Source organism: Dunckerocampus dactyliophorus, chromosome 6 (genome assembly GCF_027744805.1).
Source record: "Dunckerocampus dactyliophorus isolate RoL2022-P2 chromosome 6, RoL_Ddac_1.1, whole genome shotgun sequence".
Taxonomy (NCBI): domain Eukaryota; kingdom Metazoa; phylum Chordata; class Actinopteri; order Syngnathiformes; family Syngnathidae; genus Dunckerocampus; species Dunckerocampus dactyliophorus.
In genome coordinates, this window is record NC_072824.1 from 21,949,864 (window position 1) to 21,969,403 (window position 19,540).

General features: G+C 40.8%; 1 protein-coding gene across 3 annotated transcripts in view; it reads right to left on the minus strand.

The window, feature by feature from the left end:
* Positions 1–3,309: 3,309 nt before the first annotated feature.
* The window catches only part of pds5a (PDS5 cohesin associated factor A), a 30,810-nt gene continuing 14,579 nt past the window's right edge, over positions 3,310–19,540 (minus strand). The window contains exons 6-32 of one of the 3 annotated variants that reach the window (XM_054779564.1): positions 18,802–18,882; positions 18,544–18,684; positions 18,236–18,351; positions 17,397–17,491; positions 17,083–17,228; positions 16,798–16,949; positions 16,599–16,712; positions 15,937–16,018; positions 15,797–15,845; positions 15,586–15,725; positions 15,210–15,325; positions 14,699–14,804; positions 14,462–14,622; positions 11,303–11,426; positions 11,065–11,223; positions 10,839–10,907; positions 10,471–10,607; positions 8,908–9,031; positions 7,331–7,535; positions 7,126–7,240; positions 6,916–7,048; positions 6,711–6,830; positions 6,499–6,561; positions 5,147–5,298; positions 4,978–5,062; positions 4,647–4,897; positions 3,310–4,065 (exon numbers count right to left, since the gene is read on the minus strand). In XM_054779564.1, the coding sequence (XP_054635539.1) occupies positions 4,062–4,065; positions 4,647–4,897; positions 4,978–5,062; positions 5,147–5,298; positions 6,499–6,561; positions 6,711–6,830; positions 6,916–7,048; positions 7,126–7,240; positions 7,331–7,535; positions 8,908–9,031; positions 10,471–10,607; positions 10,839–10,907; positions 11,065–11,223; positions 11,303–11,426; positions 14,462–14,622; positions 14,699–14,804; positions 15,210–15,325; positions 15,586–15,725; positions 15,797–15,845; positions 15,937–16,018; positions 16,599–16,712; positions 16,798–16,949; positions 17,083–17,228; positions 17,397–17,491; positions 18,236–18,351; positions 18,544–18,684; positions 18,802–18,882 (3,240 nt within the window). In that variant the 3' untranslated portion in view covers positions 3,310–4,061. Of the gene's footprint in view, positions 4,066–4,642; positions 4,901–4,977; positions 5,063–5,146; positions 5,299–6,498; positions 6,562–6,710; positions 6,831–6,915; positions 7,049–7,125; positions 7,241–7,330; positions 7,536–8,907; positions 9,032–10,470; positions 10,608–10,838; positions 10,908–11,064; positions 11,224–11,302; positions 11,427–14,461; positions 14,623–14,698; positions 14,805–15,209; positions 15,326–15,585; positions 15,726–15,796; positions 15,846–15,936; positions 16,019–16,598; positions 16,713–16,797; positions 16,950–17,082; positions 17,229–17,396; positions 17,492–18,235; positions 18,352–18,543; positions 18,685–18,801; positions 18,883–19,540 lie in introns of those variants that run through there. The other 2 variants (XM_054779563.1, XM_054779565.1) reach the window with 2 other exon arrangements.

Genomic DNA, 19,540 nt, shown 5'->3' on the forward strand with positions numbered 1-19,540 from the left:
CCCGTATTGTCGCGAGAATCAACAATCGTCTGTAAAACCTCAGTGATTTCAGTTTGACAGCTTGACACAGACGACGCCAATCAATGCCAGCGTGTTTGATCACTCCCTTGACAAACCTATTGGTGTTCGACTTGTCTTGCATCTTTCTTTACGCACTGTCTAGCCGTCACTGGCGGCCGCTAGCTAGCTAGAGTTAGCTGCCTAGCTACTCGTCTTCGGACTCCAAATGTGACTTTTTACCACAGTGACATTTTGTTTTTAAAACAAGTAACGCGGTTAGTTTGGAGCTCATTTTTGGCCCACAGGGAAGTGGATATCACTTTCTTGGTGTTCGTACTTATTTTTTGAAAGTGTCGCTGAACAAGTTTGCTCTCTTGTCGTCATACTAATTATGTCTTGTTCTCAAATAACTATTTGTGTGCGGTTGTTTAATGAACATAAACACAGTGTTCGAGCCTTATGATGGTAATACTATCACAGGGGCGTCCTATCTCGCCAAGTGATGTTGAACAGCTCACAAAATGTCGAAGAATATTTGCTTCAACTCTTAGGACTTATTATAACTGTTGGATTCAGACTTTATGCCTTTATATAATGACAAATGACCACAAAATAGCATCAAGACGATGGCTACACGCGTGGAGAAAAATAGTTCACAGCTCTAATAGTGATGAAAGTTGAGACACCCCTGCTACCTGGACACTTAATTTATTCTGTTAAGTTGAGAAGGACAGATTTCTAGTTAATGCATTTGTATTCTGTTAATTGTGTTATCTTTAGCTAAAAAAATTGAACAATTTCCCATGTATTCATCAAATTAAATTCAGGTTTGATGTAACTGATGCCAGCCTGTGAGGCTTTGCAAGTGTACGTTGGTAAACCTCACTCCCTCTGCCTTGTGAGCTCCGCTGAATACGAGGTCGACAGTCCAGGCTTTTGGCCGTGTGGTCAGCGCTCGTCTCCCATTGCGAAGGTCCTGCGTTCAGTGTGAAGCACGGCGGGTCGACTCACTGAGTCAAATAGTACAAAAATTCCATCTATTTTCTATGCCGCTCGTCCTCACTAAGGTTGCGGGGTATGCAGGAGCCTATCCCCAGCTGACTACTACTATATTCACTGTTAGCTTACCACGAGGGGACATCTGTTATGTCTGAAAGAACGCAGGTAGGCAAAGGCTAACACCGGCTCCCTTGCACTCATCCAATCACCAGTCAGAACTATTTTTAACTATACTCTTCCAAAAATGTGCATTTTTCTCCCACTTGGGTGTTAATGTATTCGAGCATTGCAAAGGGAGCCACCACAAGGAGGCTGAAGAGCTGAATGTGGCTATGGAACCCCGGGTTGCCGACCACTGCTCTAGAGTAACCTTCACACATGCATACAGGGGAAAATCCAAACACACTTGGAACATACAACAGGCATTACAGTATACACACCATAATGTTTCAAAAAAAGTTGCATATTAGCGTTTCCATTTGGATTGAGACTTGGGAAATGAGAAATGCTTTTGAGGTAAATTAATTGGGTTCAAAATACTTTGTGGGACAAAGCCGCAACGTGAGCCTGGCCTCCCCTACTCATGAAAAACAGTCACTGTTGGAACTATAAATTTCGCCTTTAAAAACGTAACTGAAGCCTGTCTTCTGGCACCTTACCAGTCAAGCCTGCCAAATACAAATTGTACTGTATCCTACAGTGTTGGGATTTTTTTTCCCATAAAAATAATTGAATAAGTAACAGGATTACTCTTACATTAATGTATTTAGTTACCATGGAGAGTGAGTAATTGCATTACTTTTTGAGTAGTGGTGTGTGCGAATTTATCTTTACAACGGACGTGGACACACTTTGCCCTGGGACATGTACACATGCATGTTCCTGCCTTTTACCTTGCCTGTACAGTACTACAATTCCATCCTGAAAACTGACTCACCATTATTGCATCGAGTTCTCTCTGCTGTTTGCAGCATGTTGACCTAATGGAGTAACATTTGAAATGGTAATTACATTTCCTGTTACTGGAAAACAAAGACTCCACACACTGGTATCTGCCGTTTTATAGCAGAACGAATAGCCCCAATGCATGGACAATTCACTGAAAAACCCTCGTCCCTCCAAAAACATTCTGGTCCATGGCGGCCATGTTTTTCAACTGATGTGCATGCAGGCCTATGCCAGTTCCTGTGCCAAAATTTTTGTGTTGATTCCATTTGGGTAACAAGGAGAGACATAACATTGCGATTGAAGAAATATTTGCGTGTGCATACCAACTACACATACACGTGATAAAATTAATACTGTATCTTGATTTTTCCCCCCACCAGGATACAATTATAAATGGTCAGGTTCAAAACATCCCAATGACAACACAGTAAACTATCTAACTAGCTATACTAGTATGTTAAGGGGTATTTACAAGCGGACCTCCCCTGATCGGATCAGGACGAACCAACACAGGATGTGTTGCCATGGTATAGAGCTGCAACAATTACTCAATGGTTAATCGATTACCTAAATATAATCAACTATTATGGTAATTGATGAATCGTTTTTTCATTTAATTATGTAAATATCCTCTGATTTCAGCCTCTCACATGTGAATATTTGTTTTAATTTCATTAGTCATCCATGAAAGCAGACCTATTGTCTTTTGTGTTTTAGCCAAAGCAAGATATTCACACACATCAGCTTTGACTTTGGAAAAGAGTGCCTCTTTGCTGACATGTTGCGGACCCAACCACTAACTGTAGGTGTTTGCTTCATATTAATTTGGTCCATCTATGGCCTAACTGATTACTCCATTAATTGAAACAAGCTTCAGATTAATCGGCTCAGAAAATGATCATGATTGTATTTTTGTGTACATTTATTGTTTGAAACTATGACGAACATTTTGATTTTTTAGAATAGTCAAGTGGCAACCTGGTGTTTTTGCACTTGTCAGTTAAAATCTATGTAAAAGAGGCGGAACTTAAGTGTTTTTTAAAAAATCAGATTAATCCAAAAAATAATCCACCAATTAGTCAGTCATTAAAATAATCATTAGTTGCAGCCCTACCATGGTAAGAGGGTGGCAGACACTTGAGGATGGGACCGAAGTCTCCTTTTTAAGATGGACCCTCAAAATTGAGTATTTTGACTTGAGTCACACAAAATGGTGACTCTGAAATTTGACAGCCGCATTTATTTATTTTTTACATTAGATGAATGCGCTTCACGCGCTAACGGTGAGAAATATCGAGTCGGTCTCTCTTTAGGGGAGGAGCATGGCTGTATCTAACCTTTAGGTATGAAAAATAACTGACAAAAGGTACAAACTACATTTAATTATAAAACAGGACAAAGACTGAAAAATACTTTCATGGTAGTACACAATTTATGCACTCCAGGGTGAAGTCAAGTCACATACTTGGACAGTAAAAACAAAACGTTTATTTTTCTCCAGAGCTCCTCCCTGCAGTCTTGGTGGAGGACTTGTCATTTGGTCCATAAAAAAAAAAAAAAAGATGTGTCTTGTAACACAAATTTCAAGACTAAAGCAGCTAAGAAGACATTGTATTGTAGATAAGGTTCTTAAAAGTTGATGTATGGATTTCATGCACAATACCCGTCATCTAGTGCATTGTTTTTGGATTACTGTATTTAAAGCTGTGGATTAGTATTTACGAAGTGTAAATGCTAATATCTAGTAGTGGGGAGAATATTGAGGAAGGAGTCATACAGAAGGAGTTTTACCAGGGAATTTAATAAGCAATAATCATACCAGATTAAAATTTTTGTAAAACGTCCATGATTTTTTTCTTTTCTTAAAAATGTCTCCACAAAAGCAGCAGAGTGTGACAAAACCAAAAAAGGGGGTGGGAGGAAAATTAAGACCTACATACAATGAGCTTCATCATAACTACAGAGTGTTTACAAACCTTCTAGGTTGCATGAATGTGTTGGTCAAAGTAAAACATACACATGTGTCATTTAAGAAAGGTCCATAAGTGTCCAGGAGAAGAACATGTATGATGGGTTGAATTCTGGCCCTTTTACTACAGTTGTGGCTCCACCTTTTACCTTAAAAATTAGAGGGATGATATCAACATCAGTTTGTTTATTAAAAAACCTCAGTTAAATTGAGGCCATGTCCACATGAACAGATATTTTCAAAAACGCACATGTTCTATACTATAGTGTTACAAAAAAAAAATCTCCATCCACATAATGTATGAATGTTTTCATTATTGAAATCGCTCATGCGTGTTATAAGTCAATAACTTAATTCAAGGGTGCCCAAACGTCTTACATAGGGGATCAAATACAGAAAACTTGGTTACATTTTGTGAATTAATCATGAATTTTATTTTTGCAATATGCCGAGGGCCTATAACAAAAGCTTGCTACGGGCCGAAAATGACCACTGGGCCGCACTGACTTGATTACTCATGCTCTGTTAAATATGATTTGAAATCTGTGTGTATGTGTATATATACGTATATATTTAGATATATTTTCCAAAAGCATAATTTTTAATGACAAAACCCCACGTTCGTGTGTTACGAAATACCAAACCGCATAGAAAAACTTAAAATCACTTAAACTTAAAATATACATGTTCTTGTGGACCATAGCATCTTTCCTTTTAGCTAGAGCCTTACCTCTGCAGGTCAATCTGTCGATTTGTCCCCTCGTCATTCTGCTGCTTTGACACCTTGGCCGACTCTGTGGACGGGTTGGCGTTGGTGTCCGCTCCTCTCTTCCTACCTCGTCCGCCGCCACCCCCTGTGCTTGCCAACTCTTTGCTTGCTGTCGCAGGAGTAGTAGCGGTCGTTGTTTTGGGTGGCCGACCACGCCGTTTAACGGGCTGCGTATCCGTCCCGGCATTGGGGGTCATGTTCTTACTGGGCTCCTTCTGGCAGAGGGAGCAGAATGAAGACTCTTGTGGATCTACGATACCAGTGCTTGTTGAGAAGCTCCAGCTAAGCTTACCTCCACATCTTCAGTCTTGATGACTGGGTTCTCATTGTTTTCTTGCGTTCGGCTCTCGGCCGTCTCTGTGGCTGCGATGCTCTTGCTAAGAGTTTACACACAAACATGATTGATCATTTTCACTGCCAGTGTGCATTTTTGTGTTGGATGTAATTTTTTGAGTGTGTACCTGTTCTTGTTGATGGTGGAGGAGTTTAGTGGCGAGGAGTTGGTGCTGCTATTACTGCTGGTAACTACTGAGACTGTTGGAGTCTTCAAGATCTTCCTGCCTGGTACAGTCAGAGGTTTGTTGACCGTTGCTAACACCGGAGCTGGTTTAGGCTGCACAACACAAATTTGGCTCTCTTTAACACGACTATGGAGGTTTACAAACACACATTACACACAAGAGCTACAACAATAGATATACCTGTACAAGCAAATGACTAACGGGCAGTGTATCGCTAAATCTCATAATGTAGATTGTAACAGATAGTCCTTTCGTATGTGTCTTAGGTGCAAAATTGTAATAAAATTCTGAAGTAGAAACATGTCTCAAAACTCGCACAAAAATGGAGGTCACTTTAGCGTATATCACTCAACCTGACCAGCTAACAATGGACTAACTGCATGTTTTTTCTTTGGCCTTTTGGTGACACTTAGGGGCTATCCACAAGGAAACCTTTCAGATCAAAACGGAAATGTATTTTATCGTTTCAGCCTGTCTTCTACACGGAAACGGTGTTCTAGGTGCCCTGGAACAAGTATTTTTTGAAAATGGCTTCCAGAGTGGGAAAATCTGAAAACGCCGATTTGCCACAACCTTTGGCACACTTAGGACTGACTGGCGCCAACCAGCTAAGACCTCTATGTCACACACATGGGACATGTGTCGGCGTGCCTTATATATTGCATCATTTTCACCCAGTGATCTGTTCCTGTCTGGATGCAGCTATTAGCTAACACTGGCACTGTGAACACAAATTTTCGCACCCAAAAAAAATTCCAGGAATGTTTCCGTGTGAACAGGGCCTTATTCTAAAAGAAAGACCAACCTCAACAATGTTAGTTGCTAGCTGCTATATGGAAATTGTTGTCAAAAGTGGGTGAGTCTTTTATCCTTAACAAATTTATTTGACATTAGTGGTTAACTTCTTTTTATACTAAATTAAAAGATGATGGTGTCAACTACTACCTAATGTTGCCTGTACAGTGAATAACGGTTTTCTGATCGTGGCAAAGGTGTCCAAACTTGTTTCACCAAGGGCCGCATCACTGAAAATCTTTGATTTTTTTTTTTTATTTTGTAAAAGCTGAAAAAAACCTTTATACAGTATGTAAAAACAAAGCATTGTTTTATTGTTAGTTATTAGTATCAACATTTCAGCTTCTATTTACATTTTTGCTGTTTTTTTTTTGTCTAATTCTATTTTTACAGTGTGCCGCAGGCCAATTAAAAACAAACTGCGGGCCACACTTTGGACACCCCATGGATTGGTCTAGTTCCACTACTTGAACAGTCTTCCAAAACGAGATGTTTACCTTTCCAGTGAGTAGCATTTGTCGCATGTCTGCTGCCAGATATTCTTTGTCATTTTGGAAGTCCTGATGAAAAAGGATGAGGGGGGAAAAAGCAGAACAAATGTTATGATCAGTGTAATAAAATCAAGTAAAAAATGCAGTGTGGTTATATTAGATGTGCCATCACTGCATCATGAAGTGAAGCGTTGCCGCAGAAAGTGCAGTGTTATTGCCTTGTCAAGCGCTAGGAAGAACTTGGTGGGTAGAGCGGGGTCGTTTGGACAGTCCAGGTGACACGCGGTGCTCTTGTTGGCGATGACAAAGAGTGCAACATCACAGAGGATATACAGCTTCTGCAACCGCAACACACAATTAAAATAGTCTCAAGTATTGTCCCCTTGACTAGATTTTCAGGTTCATGATCTGTGTTGTGCATACCTCATTGGCTTTTGTGTCATCAGGACATTGTGCGTCTTTGGTCCGTTTGATATTCTCCACCATTTTCCTTAGAAAGGCATGACTGTTATTCTCATTCTTGGTCATCAGCACTTCCAGCATGAACCATAGACACCTGAGCACAAAAACAACATGGCAGCAGTCGCTCATACAGAAACAACACAAAATTACAAATCACGGCTCGACACTCACTCTTTGATGTCTTTGAGCAGGTCGTATTCCTGTGGTTTTGTGAAGTCTGGGTCATGAGCCAGAAGATGGATCATAAAAGGAACAACATACTCGGGAAGGAAGGATACCAATTTGTCTACGAGGAGAGGGACAAAACACTACTGTGTTGACCCAAGTGACCTTTCATACCACACTGTCCACATGTAACAGCATGATGCATGTTTACCCTGAGTGAGTGAGTTCTGCTTGATGTACTCTCTCCGTACTGAGATGTTCTTGAGGAGGCACTGTCGGGCGTGGGCGCGGCGCTCCTTCACCGGGTCCTTGGCGCACAGAGCGAAGACGGCCAGGTATTCCAGTGGTAGTGCCAGTTTGACCAGCGCCAAGTGCAACTTTTGAGCAAAGATCTGACGTACCTGGTAGCACTCATCCTGCACGCATGATTGAACAAGTTAACTCCAATTTACCTCAAGTCCAGTATGAGGAAGATTGTACAACGGTAGTATGGAGTGTTTTCAGGTCCTCGGATGTGGCCCAAAACAATCAATACTATGTGCACTCATTGGCCTTTTAGGTACACCTGCACATTCTAATGACGTCCAATAAAAAGGCCTTTACAAAGACAACGCTCCATTTTGGTATTGTAAACAACATGTAGTTGCAGTTTGCAGTGTTTTAGCTGTTTTTAATACCGTAATTTTCGGTGTATAAGCCTCTACTTTGTTTTTGTTTTTAAGTTTGAACCCTGCGGCTTATACAGCGGTGCGGCTAATTTATGGCTATGTTGTAACCTTGTGACTCCTTTACTTCAGAACTACTACTAATCGTTTAAATAACTATGCCGCTTGCGAGGAAAGGTAGCTGTCTTTGGCAGGAGCCAATCACGAGCTGTGTGAACTGAAGCGAACTCACGACAAGCTTGTCAACCCATTGGGAATCAAAGCAATATAAGTCTGACCCACTGTGTCATCTTACCAAAAGAACGCTAAAATCATCACACAGCAAATTAACACTCAAAAGGTAGCTAAGAAATATACAAGTACCAATATGAGTTTAAAATAAAATAAAAAAAACTATGTTAATGGCTTCCCATCGCGCAGTTTGCCCCAACAAAGAATTTCACGGGACATAGATGCCGTGGCACTGCTATGATTTATCAGCTGCCTCCTGCCGTGACAGGGAGCCAGAGCAGTCTCCCTCTGGCTTCTCTGGCTCTCCCTCTTGCCCGGCAGCGGTGTCCAATGAAATGCTTTGCTGTAACAAAATGCATGAGTCCTCACAGACTCGTGCGTGCCACAATATGCCATTTTATGACGTGGACATGTGCGGCCTATAGTCCAGTGCATCTTTTATATATATATATATATATATATCTATATATATCTATCTATCTATATATATATATCTATATATATATATATCTCTCTCTCTCTCTCTCTCTCTCTATATATATATATATATCTATATCTATATCTATATATATATATATATATATATATATATATATATATATATGCGCATCTGTTTTTGTCTCTGAATTTAATGAGTGCGGCTTAAACATCGGTGCATCTTATACACTGGAAATTACGGTACTTGGGCTACCTTATTTAACTACATGAGTGTCAAAATAGTGTCAAAATATCACATCATCATGTACATGTACTTTATGTACTACCTTTTGTAGTAGCACCTTTAACTTTTGATACACCTTTTATATTGGATCTCAAGATTTTGCAGGTGTACTCCGCTAAGTGCCACACTAATAAAGTATGCTCCAAGGTGAAAGTGAAGAAGGAAACTGACATTGATCACAAGGCCACACAGCTGGAATTGTTCAGGTGTGATGATGTCATGGTAACAGGGCTCCTGGGCCAACTTCATAATTGCGCCACCCGCTGCCAGTCTTAGGCGAGACATGTCCGATTTACTGCCGAAAAGAAAAAGAAAAAGATGAAACAACCTGTAAGGAATTATTTTCCCAGGGCTACATCTTTGTTTGCGCCACTTACAAGAGAAGAGGTGCTGAAACAATCAGTTTTGAAAGTCTGTTTTTCATGATACTGCCGCACCCATTCCTAGCTAGATGAGCCTGTACTATGTGCAGACCCATCACTTCACAGACAGCAGGCTTTGCTACACATCTTAAAACATTGCCTTTAGTAACAAATCATCATGCTTATTGAACAACAATATTGGAACTGTCCAAATGACCCCACTTTGTTTTAAAACTAGTCTAAACCAGTCTCGTTGGTCGCGGTTAATTCCAGGCCTGACCGCAATAAGTGAATTTTCACGAAGTAGGGTTCCTTCTTTATAAATGAAATACTTCCGCAGTTAGAGCATAGAAAACCTGTTTGACTTTTATACCATTTTTTCCATTACTAGAGCCCCGTAGACATGAAATAACGCCCCTATAGTCACCTTAACACTCCTATTATTCTTTGTTTACAACACAGTGCTCAACAGTAATGCACAGGCTACGGGATCACTGCCGGGAGACAAGAGATGGACAAGTAAGTAGCCAAAAACTTACCACTTCTACACAAAATGAGACCTTTTTTTCCCCTCCATCTGTCATGTTGGACATGTCATGGCTGACTCCATCAGTGTTAAGGTAATGTAATCTAAGGTATATGTTGCTTAGAGACCAGAATACTAGATATGAGTTGTCTTTCAAGATTTTTTTGACTAATAATGCCATACAACCACAAAACAGCAATCATTTATTTATAATTTTTAAGACCGCGATAGAGTGAGGGTGCGATGTTTGAACCGTGAGGTAGCGAGGGATGACTGTACTATTGTTACTTAGTGCCTCTTATTAAAATTACTGCCTAAAAACTGAACGTTGTTATTTAGTAGTGTTATTTAGCCCTGATTTCACAGATTCATTTGCAAGCATCTGAAGATACCGGACACATTTTGGCTTTCTTTTTAGCCGGTTTGGCCATTGCAACCACTGATGTAGTGGATGGACTTAAATACAGTATTTGCCCATTGTGCTATTTGGTTCAACAGCAGCAGTTTCACACTTCATGTGTTGCAAGCAAAGTGAGCAATTTACCAAGTATATCACAGTAATGTCAGAGTTTTTAATTTGCTAACCCTAATGCAAGTGAAGTTATTGCCTCAGAAGTTTTTTTTGATTGGCCTAGAGGTTCCTATTCATAGTTATGCAATTTTAACTATATGCCAGAAATTTTACGGACCCCCAACCTATGGCTCGTGGACCTCTGGTAGTCCCCGAACACCAGTTTCAGAATCCATGCTCTGAAGCTTCCTGCTTGAGACTGCATGAATAAAGCTGCTGACTGCTGTGGTCACGATTAAAAATGCAACCATAAGTAATGTCAATCGTGGGGTTACCTGATTTTCTTTTGCTCTGTGAGGTCTCCCTCGCTGACCAGCATGGCTGACAGCAAGCGCAGGGTGGAGTTTGCCGACTTGGATTGGTTGTTCTTCATTCCTAGTAACCAACGCACAAGCAGCTTGATGGCCTGCACCTGAGTATCAGTCAAACATGAATAATGAGGCAAAATGAGGTTCCTTTCTATTTTATTTAGCTACTTGAGCAAATCAAAGATTGAAGTGTTTTTAAAAAAAAAAAATGCAGCTCTTGTACTGGATCTTTTCCGATTGTGAAAAATAAAATGTAAATAGTAAACCTGTGAGCTTGTAGGTGTGTGCGTGTGTGTGTGTGTGTATGTGTACGTGCGTGTGTGCAATGGTCTCACCTTAGCTAGAACTTCAGGTGAAACTTCATCATCAGGGGTCCACAGCTTTCCATTCTTGTTTCCCACCGACTGGAGACATCAAATCACACAGAAATCACATTCTATTCATTCCACCTTTCAACCATATGAACACCTCAGTCATCATCTATTAAATACATTTTATATCCTGCAACTGGGACGCATGTCTTGATGGTAAATGGTGACACGGGTTTCGATTAGCACACACCCTGTCATTCATAAGCAGGTCTTTTACGATGAAGTTAGCCACAATGGATTTCATTGGCGAGGCAAACTGATCTGGGGCCAGCATGGAGATGTGGCCCAGTGACACGAGGGGCGTGATGAGCTGCTCAGGGACATCGGCATTTAGACTCCGCGAAAGAGGCTAAGGTGTGGAAGATAAAGACAAAATTTAGAATGAATTTCAGAAAAACATGTTTAAAGGTTTGTTAACTGCCCTCTACCTCAAATATCTGAGCCAGTTGGACTTCCTTGTTGTTAAAGATGGAGTGGATACAGTGCACAGCCTGCTTAGCCTGGTGCGGTGTCCCCCTCTTGGCTTTCTGATGCAGGATGGGAATGAGCGTCCTGATGGATGCAATGAATCGTAGGGATTAGTAGAGATACAATTTCAACATTGGGAACATAAGACAGAATTTTCCCCAAAAACACAGTCTGAAAGAAGGGTTGTCTTATATTTGGGGGCTAGAGGTTTATACATGCATTTTAAATCGAACCAAATATTCCAAGTGTGTAAGCCATCCATTCATCTATTTTCTTCTGCTTCTTCTACAGGGGGCGCACCAACATGTTCTCAGGCCAACTGCGGCACTTAGGTCTCCTCCTCCCAGCTGGGTATGCCCAGACCAACTCACCAGGGAGGTGTCCATTGGTGTTACACAATGTGGTGTACACAGAGAATTGGAGTTTAAAGGTGACTATAAGGGTTATTTCATGGTTATAGAGCTCTTATAATGGTAAAAACTGTATTTAGAAAGTCATAAACAGGTTTTCTATAACTACTAAAATATTCTGTTTATTAATATTGAATCCTACTTCGCAGAAATTCTCTTATGGTCGGGTCTGGAGCCAACTAACCGCGATAAACAAGAGAGGACTGTACTTTAAATTCCTCTATCTGGAGCAAGACCTCACTCCCAACTCGAAGGGTGCAATCTACCCTCTTGCGGCTGAGATTCCTCAAATTTAAAGGTGCTGAGTCTAACTGCAAACGCTGAAGTCACAGATTGATGAGGTCATTAGGAACACATCTGAGTTCCTAAGGCCCCCAAACTGGATACTGTTAATACCTTGGCTGCACCCAAAAATTCTGTCCATAAAAATTATCAACAGAATCTGTGACAAAGGGCAGCCTTGGCAGAGGTCATCGTTCACCGAGAACAGGCTTCACTTACTGCTGGCAATGTGAACGAAGCTACTGCTCCAGTTGTACAAGGACTGAATGGCGTGAAGGACACTGTCAAATGCCTTTTCCAAGTCCACAAAACACATGTGGACCGGCTGGGCAAACTCTCACGAACCCACCAGTATCCATGTCCTGGATTCAAACCACACTGCACGTCCAGTTGCTGGAGTTCGACTAATGGTCGTACTATTCTCTCCAGCACTCTGGTGAGGAGTGTGGTCCCCCCTGTAGTTGGAACACAGTTCTTTAACCACTGAAGAGATAGCTTAATCACAGTGATGGAGATGTTCACGTTTGTGTCCTCAGACGCTTTTTTCCCCTCTTCAGAACGCGTGTAAGTGGGATTGAGAAATACCTCAAAGTAGGGCTGCAGCTATTGAATATTTTAGTAATCGAGTATTCTACTGAAAATGTTTTTAAGTAATAGTAAAAAACATTTTTGCTTGGTTAAAGTGCAATTATCAATACACAAGAGTAAATAAAACATTTCACTAAATAATGAACGACCAATTGGTTTAATTTTTGGGATAATCAAGCATTTTATTTCTTAAATTCACATAGTGCATAGGAACAAACTGTATTTTCTTGGGTCTGACAGACTACATGATGGTGCTTTTGTAGATGAATTTATCGATTCCAGACTGTAACTATTTACTGGAAAAGGAGAGAAATAAGTACTAAGACTAAGACATACTCAGACTAAATTACATTATGTTGATGGCTGTGCATTTATAAATACTAAATTTAGACAGGCTGACTAGAAATAAAACAAATATTCTTTATACGGTAAGTTTTTGCAGTGTTCAAAGTAAAATTAAGTCACCTGTAGTGGAACACATTACTCTCAACTAAGTGAGTGATACACGCACTTCCTGTTCCATTACACAGTACTGTCCGCAAGAAATGAGCAACCACTGACTGGTGAGCTAAAATGTTTCTATTTCCCATCTTCTTAACTCACAGCACTGTGTTTTTGCAGATGAAATAAACCCTGTATGAAGTCATGTTACCATCATAATAAACTGCCACACATTCGAGAGTAGTCATAAGACAAAGCTACCCCTCCACACGACAAACGTTATGTTGGTAAAGTAAATTTACCTTAATCTCATTTGCACTACGTTAATTTGACCTTGTCGCGGATCTTCCGCTCCATTCGGGAGGAGAGGATGCAACACATAAGATGTGCTGTTCTAGTATGCAAGTGCCGCGTTACAACGGATACGTACAACGGTACGTCATGGTGTTAACTGGCTGTTTAGCCACATTTTCTGTCTGTTTTTCACATTTTGTTTGGTGACAAAATTGCAACTTTATTCTTTGTTTTCCTTCGTTCCTTTCATTGCCTTGTTGCATTCTCTTGCCTCGCCAATCTTCCCGTGCCATTCGCTTCCTCCTTTGGCCGCTGCATGGGTGACAAATGATTCCTCGAGGCAGAAAAAAATCCTTGATTATTTTTTGTAATCGAGGTAGTCTAATTATTCGAGAATTCGTTCCACCCCGACCTCAAAGTATTCTTTTCATTGCCCGATTACTGTATATCCTCAGGTTGCCTCCGTCCCCACTCTAAATAGTGTGGACAGGGCACTGCTTCCACTTTCTGACGTGTCAGACAATTTGTCACAAGCTCTTCAAAGCACACCGGAAATTGTGCTCCATGGCCTCACCGAACTCCTCCCACACCCAAGTTTTTGCTTTGACCATCACTGAAGCAGTGTGCCGCTTGGCCTGCTGGTACCTGTCAGCTGCTTCAGGAGTCCCACAAGCCATCCATGCTCAGTAAGACTCCTTCAGCCTTACGGCCCGCTTAACCTCTGGTGTCCACCATCGCGTTCGGGGGTTGCTGCCATGACTAGCACCGACCACTTTGTGACTGCAGCTCAAATCGGCGGCCTCGTTACAGCCCATTCGGACTCCCCAGGGATAGAGGTGAAGCTCTGCTAGAAATGCTTGGTTGAAGACTTGATAAGTCTTGTGTGAAAGTGTGATAGCACCCTTAGCAAGCAACAATTACGATGTTAATTTTAAGATCATAGTGATCATTGCAGCAGAGTCAAACAACTACAGAGCAGATAAGAAATAATTTATTTTGAAATATTTTAAAAATATTAATTTTGTTTTATAAAATATTTTTCCAAAAAGATTCTTGAAAATCGAATATTCAGGTCAAGACAGTAATACATCAAACAACACTTACGATCTTATCTGTGGCAGTTCCGTCTCAATTTTCTGCCCAGTGTTTCTGAATATCTGGATCGCTGCCTCTGCCACTTTGTCATCCTCCATCTTCAGACATTGGAGAAGAGATTCATAGGTCTCTGATGAGTGGAACGCTGTAGGGTGGGTGAATGATAGGACCTAAGCAGAGGAAAAAAAGGAAGCATTATTTAACACTTACATCAACCCAATTACCTTCTGGGTAATTATTAAGTACCTTGAGTAGTTCCAGGCCTGAGCGGATGGCCGTATCAGGGGTAACGCCCTCCTCATCATCATCTGCTGTGCCTTCAATGGACTTGTTAAGCAGTTTAACCAGAGCACTAGACATAGACAAAGCAGCGTTGGTTACCAAATGATGAAATTAAACCTGTGATACCAGTTTCATTTGTTGCACTGAAAGATCCCCATCATGCAGCTCTTCAAGAATAACTTTAATTAACCCACAGGATTGCCCTTCCCTCAGGGTGTTTGTCCATAATGCAGAAAGGGTTAAACTTGAAACCTAATTTATGCTGCAATTGCATCTTGCAACCACAAGGTGTCTCACTGAATGAGCAAAACCATCTGATGTGTTACACAATGGTACTGTACATGAGTGCCACTGACAAATCACAGCATAGTTTCAACAAAAACAACTGCACTACTGTCATTCACCCATTTATTCGAATGTGTCTATCATGCACTGCTGCTTTTTTTGCAAGATGTTTAATGGGAGCTTGACAGACCTGATAGCCTCGGAGTCGATGTGCACTGGGGCGATGCGTTCAAGCAGGAACTTCACCATCTCCAAGAAGGGATTGGTCGGTTGTTTGGGGAAAGTTAACTTTCGAGTGATCTCCCTCTGTACATAAAATACAACATGATAGGCATGGATTGGTGTTCATTTGGCAGCTTGTACATTCAGACACAGACCTTCATCACCAGTGTCACCGGTTGCTGTATATTCATCCCAGTGACAATGAAACGAGGATGGGGAAACTTAAGATCATGGGGAAACTTAAGACCCTTCATTAGGTGTTACTTAAACTTTCTTTACGTCTATGTTATGATTAGAGTTGAGTAAGTACATGTAAGATGCAATAGAGTTTCGTGTTTTCTCACCACACAGATCTCAGCCTGTTTACAGGAGCAAGTCGGACTGATGAGCATCTCCAGTTGGGTTCTGAGCTTCTCATCCTCACCAAGGACCTGATTGAATCTCTTCATGAAATCTTGAGCTTTCCCTGCGTCAGGCAGGTTCTCTGAAGATGCACAAAATAAAAATAGCGTTGATCTTGCTATGAGTGACACAAAGATTACATTACAAACGTACTTGCTATGTTCATCAGCTTCCCAAACATGGCAGTGTTGTTGGCCTCAGACTGTATAGAGGGGAAAGGGAAAAGATGGTCACAAATACAATGATGTTTTAATCTAGGACTGAAGCAAGCTGAAGTCTTTTAGTCAACGTACCGCAGGCAGCTTGTGGAGGTCAAGCAGCTCTTTAACTAGGCCTCTCAGCATATTCTGACACTTCCACATCTCATTCAATGCCCTAGGAGGAATAAAAGAGAAAGGCCAAGTCAATAAAAATGCCAGAAAAATCGTAAAACTTGTAAATACTTTGTCACGAGGTGTCTGCTAGATTGCAAAAAGTTTCGAGACTTCAGTTTGAACCTCAAAAATCAAAGAACAAGCAGCTTTAATTTATTTTGTTTTAATAAAGAACATTTTTAAGAATGCTAAAATGTTCCTTAAAACATTGTCTGTACAGTGAATCAATGTATAATGGACACAGCTTGACCTTGAAACAGTATTTTAATTTAGTATTTTACCATTTCCTTCTATGTAAATATTTATAGTAAATACCTATGTAAATATACAGTTTTTCTGCAACTTTAAAAAACAACATTATTATTCTTTTTATTTATTTTTTTAACAGAGTGATGTTGACCCAAGTCAAATTCCTAGTGTGGCGAATACATGGCGAATAAACTGACACTGATTACATGGTGAAAACTATTGTTTCAATACAATAACCAGCATCCTGGAAAGGACAGTGTTTGGTATTGAAAGTAATTTGTAATTTGTCCTAAAAACCGAAATGAGATCAAGATTAGTGTACTATTACTGACTTGACAGCGTTTGTGTCCAAGCAGGCGTAAAGGTAATAGAGACACTTCATTTTTTCTTCTGTTTCAAGACTGTGAGGGACCATGAACTGGGCAAAGATCTTCTCCACTAATAACCTGCAGAAGAGAGGTGCATGACTTTAGTGGATGAACAGCCAAATTGTGGTACATTTAGTATGTAAAGTCAAATATAGTTCCTCACTTGTCATCAATGCTGTTCTGATAGTAGATGTGCAGAAGCTTGTCTTTGATCCAGCTGATCATCAGGGCAGACTCCTTCCCAGCCTCGTGGTGTAAACAGTATTTCTTATAAAGCTGAGCCAGGCCCATCATGGCCTCCTTGCGCACCCGCCACTGGCAGGAGCAGGGTAAATACATACATTAGCAAAATGGATGTTCATGTTTGGTGTGGGAGAACAACGCTAGAAATGAATTGTGTCCTTGTCTTGTGACACATTTTGTACATTTTTTTTTTTAATTATCTCACCCTCTTGTCCAGGGTTCTCTCTCTTACGAAGCCCAACAGCTGGTCATTGACCAAGTTAAGGTCCTTCTTCCCAGCATTGATGATGGTGACAATGACATCGTGACGAATGGCTTCCTCTGGGTCATGGGAACGCACCTTCAAAAACTCTAAGGATATTGGAGAATGCATTTGAGGAAGCGACTGAATTAAGAGGGAGAAAATCATTTGTAAGGTGGCGTTAAAGATCGAATGACAAAATGCGTTCAGCAATAAACTTTCACTGAGGAATCTTAAGCCCTGCACTGTGTAGGCAAACAAGACAAAACTTGTCACACCTGTTAGGTCTCTGGCAAGGTCTGGGTGGTTCATGAGGCAGTGGCTGGCAAACTTTACACACTCGAGCCTAACCGGAACATGAATGTCATTGAACCTGGAGGGGAAAATACAGGTGTTACTCATAAACTAAATGCAGATGAATAAGAGACAATGCGGGTGAATAAATATTTGACTTGGCATATTTCCAAATAATGCTCTCCTATAAAGAGATAATTCATTCATCCATTCTCTATGCCACTTCTCGTCACTGGGGGGATTCTGGAGCATATTGCAGCTGACTGTGGGCGAAGTGCGGGGTACACCCTGAACTGGTAGCAGTGCACAAATACACATTCACACTCACATTCATACCATACAGAGTACCTGGAGAAAACCCACAAAGATGCCCAAATGGAGATACGAACCCAGATATTCCAGATCTCCTGACTGTGTGGCCAACATCCTAACCACTAGGCCACCGTGCGAGATCATAGATCAGTAAATACAATTTTAAAAAAACTCCAGACTTAATTCATATTTGCATTTTTCGCTAAACACACCACTGTTATCGTCATGGAAATATGCTGACATTAGTGTACTAATAAAATGGTAATATGCCGTCTAGCCTAACAATCTATTTTTCATGATGTAAGTTATTGCAGGTGTTTTTCACAGTTCAGAAACAAGCACAACACATGGCAAAATACATTTTTTTTAAACTACAGTCAAAAGGGACACACATTTTTAATAATCCTGGTCCTACACTATAAATGACTTAGGAAGACACTTCAGACTGTCAACTAGAATCACTTCAGTGGCATGACTCTCTGTATGTCTGCATAGGGACCATGGAACTCACCGTCCTAAGAAGCACTGCCACAGCGGCCTGTTATGTGTGGCCAGCTCAGAGTCTTTGGCTCCAAACAACTTGGCTAGCAAACGCACAACAGCCAGACGCTCTTCTCCGTCATTGCTCTGCAAATAAATAATAATTTGGGCAGACATTTTATTTAAGTATGGAGATCTGGATATGTATGGACATTTCATGGTCACCAGCATTAATACAGCATATTTATACACGAGAGATTCATTCCCGTTCAAGAAACTCACAATGGCTGAACGTGCACATGATGAGGGGGTGTGTACGTGTGTGTAACAGATTTTAACCTTGAGTTTGAATTCCAGCTGTGGCATAACAGAGGTAAGCAGCAAAGGATCGATGGCAAAGAGCTCCTGGATAAGGTCAAAAACATGTTCCGAAAGGTCGCTGACAGAGGACTTTCCCATCACTAAAACCTGATTGAAGAACTAAAGGGGTAGGGGGTGAGTGATAAAACATTAGAGACATTTTCTTCCCTAAAAAAACAGAGGAAACCAATTAATATGACAAAGACATGTTGCATTATCATAATAGTTGGCACATACATTTGCAATGCACATCTCTATGGTTTGGACGGTCCTCTTCAGGATAGTCTTGGCAAGATCATATGCTTGTTTATTCAGATTCTGTATAAAAAAAAGAAAAAGATAAATACTGGTGAGAATTACACACCACTGACTACGCTTGCACACAATATTCTGGTTAGGATTCATATTGTCTTAAAGACTAGATGTGTTTGCATGTACAAGCAATACCAATACATACTTCCATTTACATGCTGATCAGCATATTATATTCCCATATTCCCTGTAATGTCATTACTAGGAGGTGTCACACGAAATCTTGCTAGAATAAAACATGACAAGATTTCCCGCTCCGAAAAAAAATGTCTTGTGATAAATAAACAAATAAATCTCATGATAAATACTGTAAAATGAACAAATAATTTTGACGGACTCCATACATCGCTATGTTGCATCTTTGTTTTCCTCATCTCTTGCTTCTTAAAAGGCAGAAAGATGGTTCACTATGCATTCAGCTCCTAGATGCTTCATAGAGCAACGGCGTTCCATAGGACAATGGCATGAACGGAGTGAGCCCTCTTTGTCTCCGTGGGGGGAGGGGAGCTACTAGCAAACACAGAGCAGAAGAGTATAGCCTCATGAGGAGCAATGCAAGGTCACGTAGTAGAAAATTGAAAGGGAGGAAAATGCTTGCAGAGCAAAATGCCACAGCCCCGTGCGGGAATATCTTCAAACCGAATGAGCAAGGTGAGCCCATCAA